Genomic DNA, 727 nt, shown 5'->3' on the forward strand with positions numbered 1-727 from the left:
TTGTAATTTACAACATAAAAATGGTCAACAAATATGGTATTAAGAATAGTATTGGGATGTAAACATACCGGTTATCATACCCGCACATAGAGAAAGAACGCGACACTGTGTCTTTTTCAGTCAGGTCTACAATCGCCATGTCGTCCGGTAGAAGTAAGGAGGTCAGTAAAAGAAGAGAAGGTGACGCTTTTTGCCCAAGGCGCCATCATAACTTAAGTCCAACCGTACGTTACGTTGCTCCAAGCTACAAATTATCACCGATAACTCAAGCATGAATTAAATGGTTAAAAGGTCATCGAATTTCTGCAGTGTTTAACTGTTAATTGTTTTGGCGGCCCTCAGCGACTAATAATGGATTATCTTGAAAGTTCATCTGTGTTGGTAGAAGTCATTATGAAGTAAGTTTAAACTGTAATTTCCAACACAACAAAAATTGGACTCACCCAAATTTTCGACTGTACAACTCCAGTCTTTTTCAAGGAATGAGCAATCCACCGCTTCCGTGACGTCACGCAGATAACACACGTGACTCCGTGAGCAGTGGATCATAGGTTGCAGAAAGTCTGTGGCGCCCCCCGTCTCTGTTGAGGGATGGCTGTAAAGCCCTGATGTAGATGGCCTCTTTAATCCCTGGACATTCAGTCTCACTGGACAAAGTAAAAATCATGGACACAGAACCGGACTTTTTTTGCACGAGGGATTAAAGAGGCCATCTACATCAGGGCTT

General features: G+C 42.2%; 1 protein-coding gene across 1 annotated transcript in view; it reads right to left on the reverse strand.

Annotated features, from left to right (window-relative positions):
• LOC109488136 (retinol dehydrogenase 14-like) overlaps positions 1-139 on the reverse strand; it is a 3,565-nt gene extending 3,426 nt beyond the window's left edge. The window contains exon 1 of the mRNA XM_019792297.1: positions 131-139. Within this exon, the coding sequence (XP_019647856.1) occupies positions 131-139 (9 nt within the window). The remainder of the gene's footprint in view (positions 1-130) is intronic.
• Positions 140-727: the final 588 nt, after the last annotated feature.

This window comes from Branchiostoma belcheri, unplaced genomic scaffold (genome assembly GCF_001625305.1).
Source record: "Branchiostoma belcheri isolate BF01 breed outbred unplaced genomic scaffold, Haploidv18h27 scaffold92, whole genome shotgun sequence".
Classification (NCBI taxonomy): Eukaryota; Metazoa; Chordata; class Leptocardii; order Amphioxiformes; family Branchiostomatidae; genus Branchiostoma; species Branchiostoma belcheri.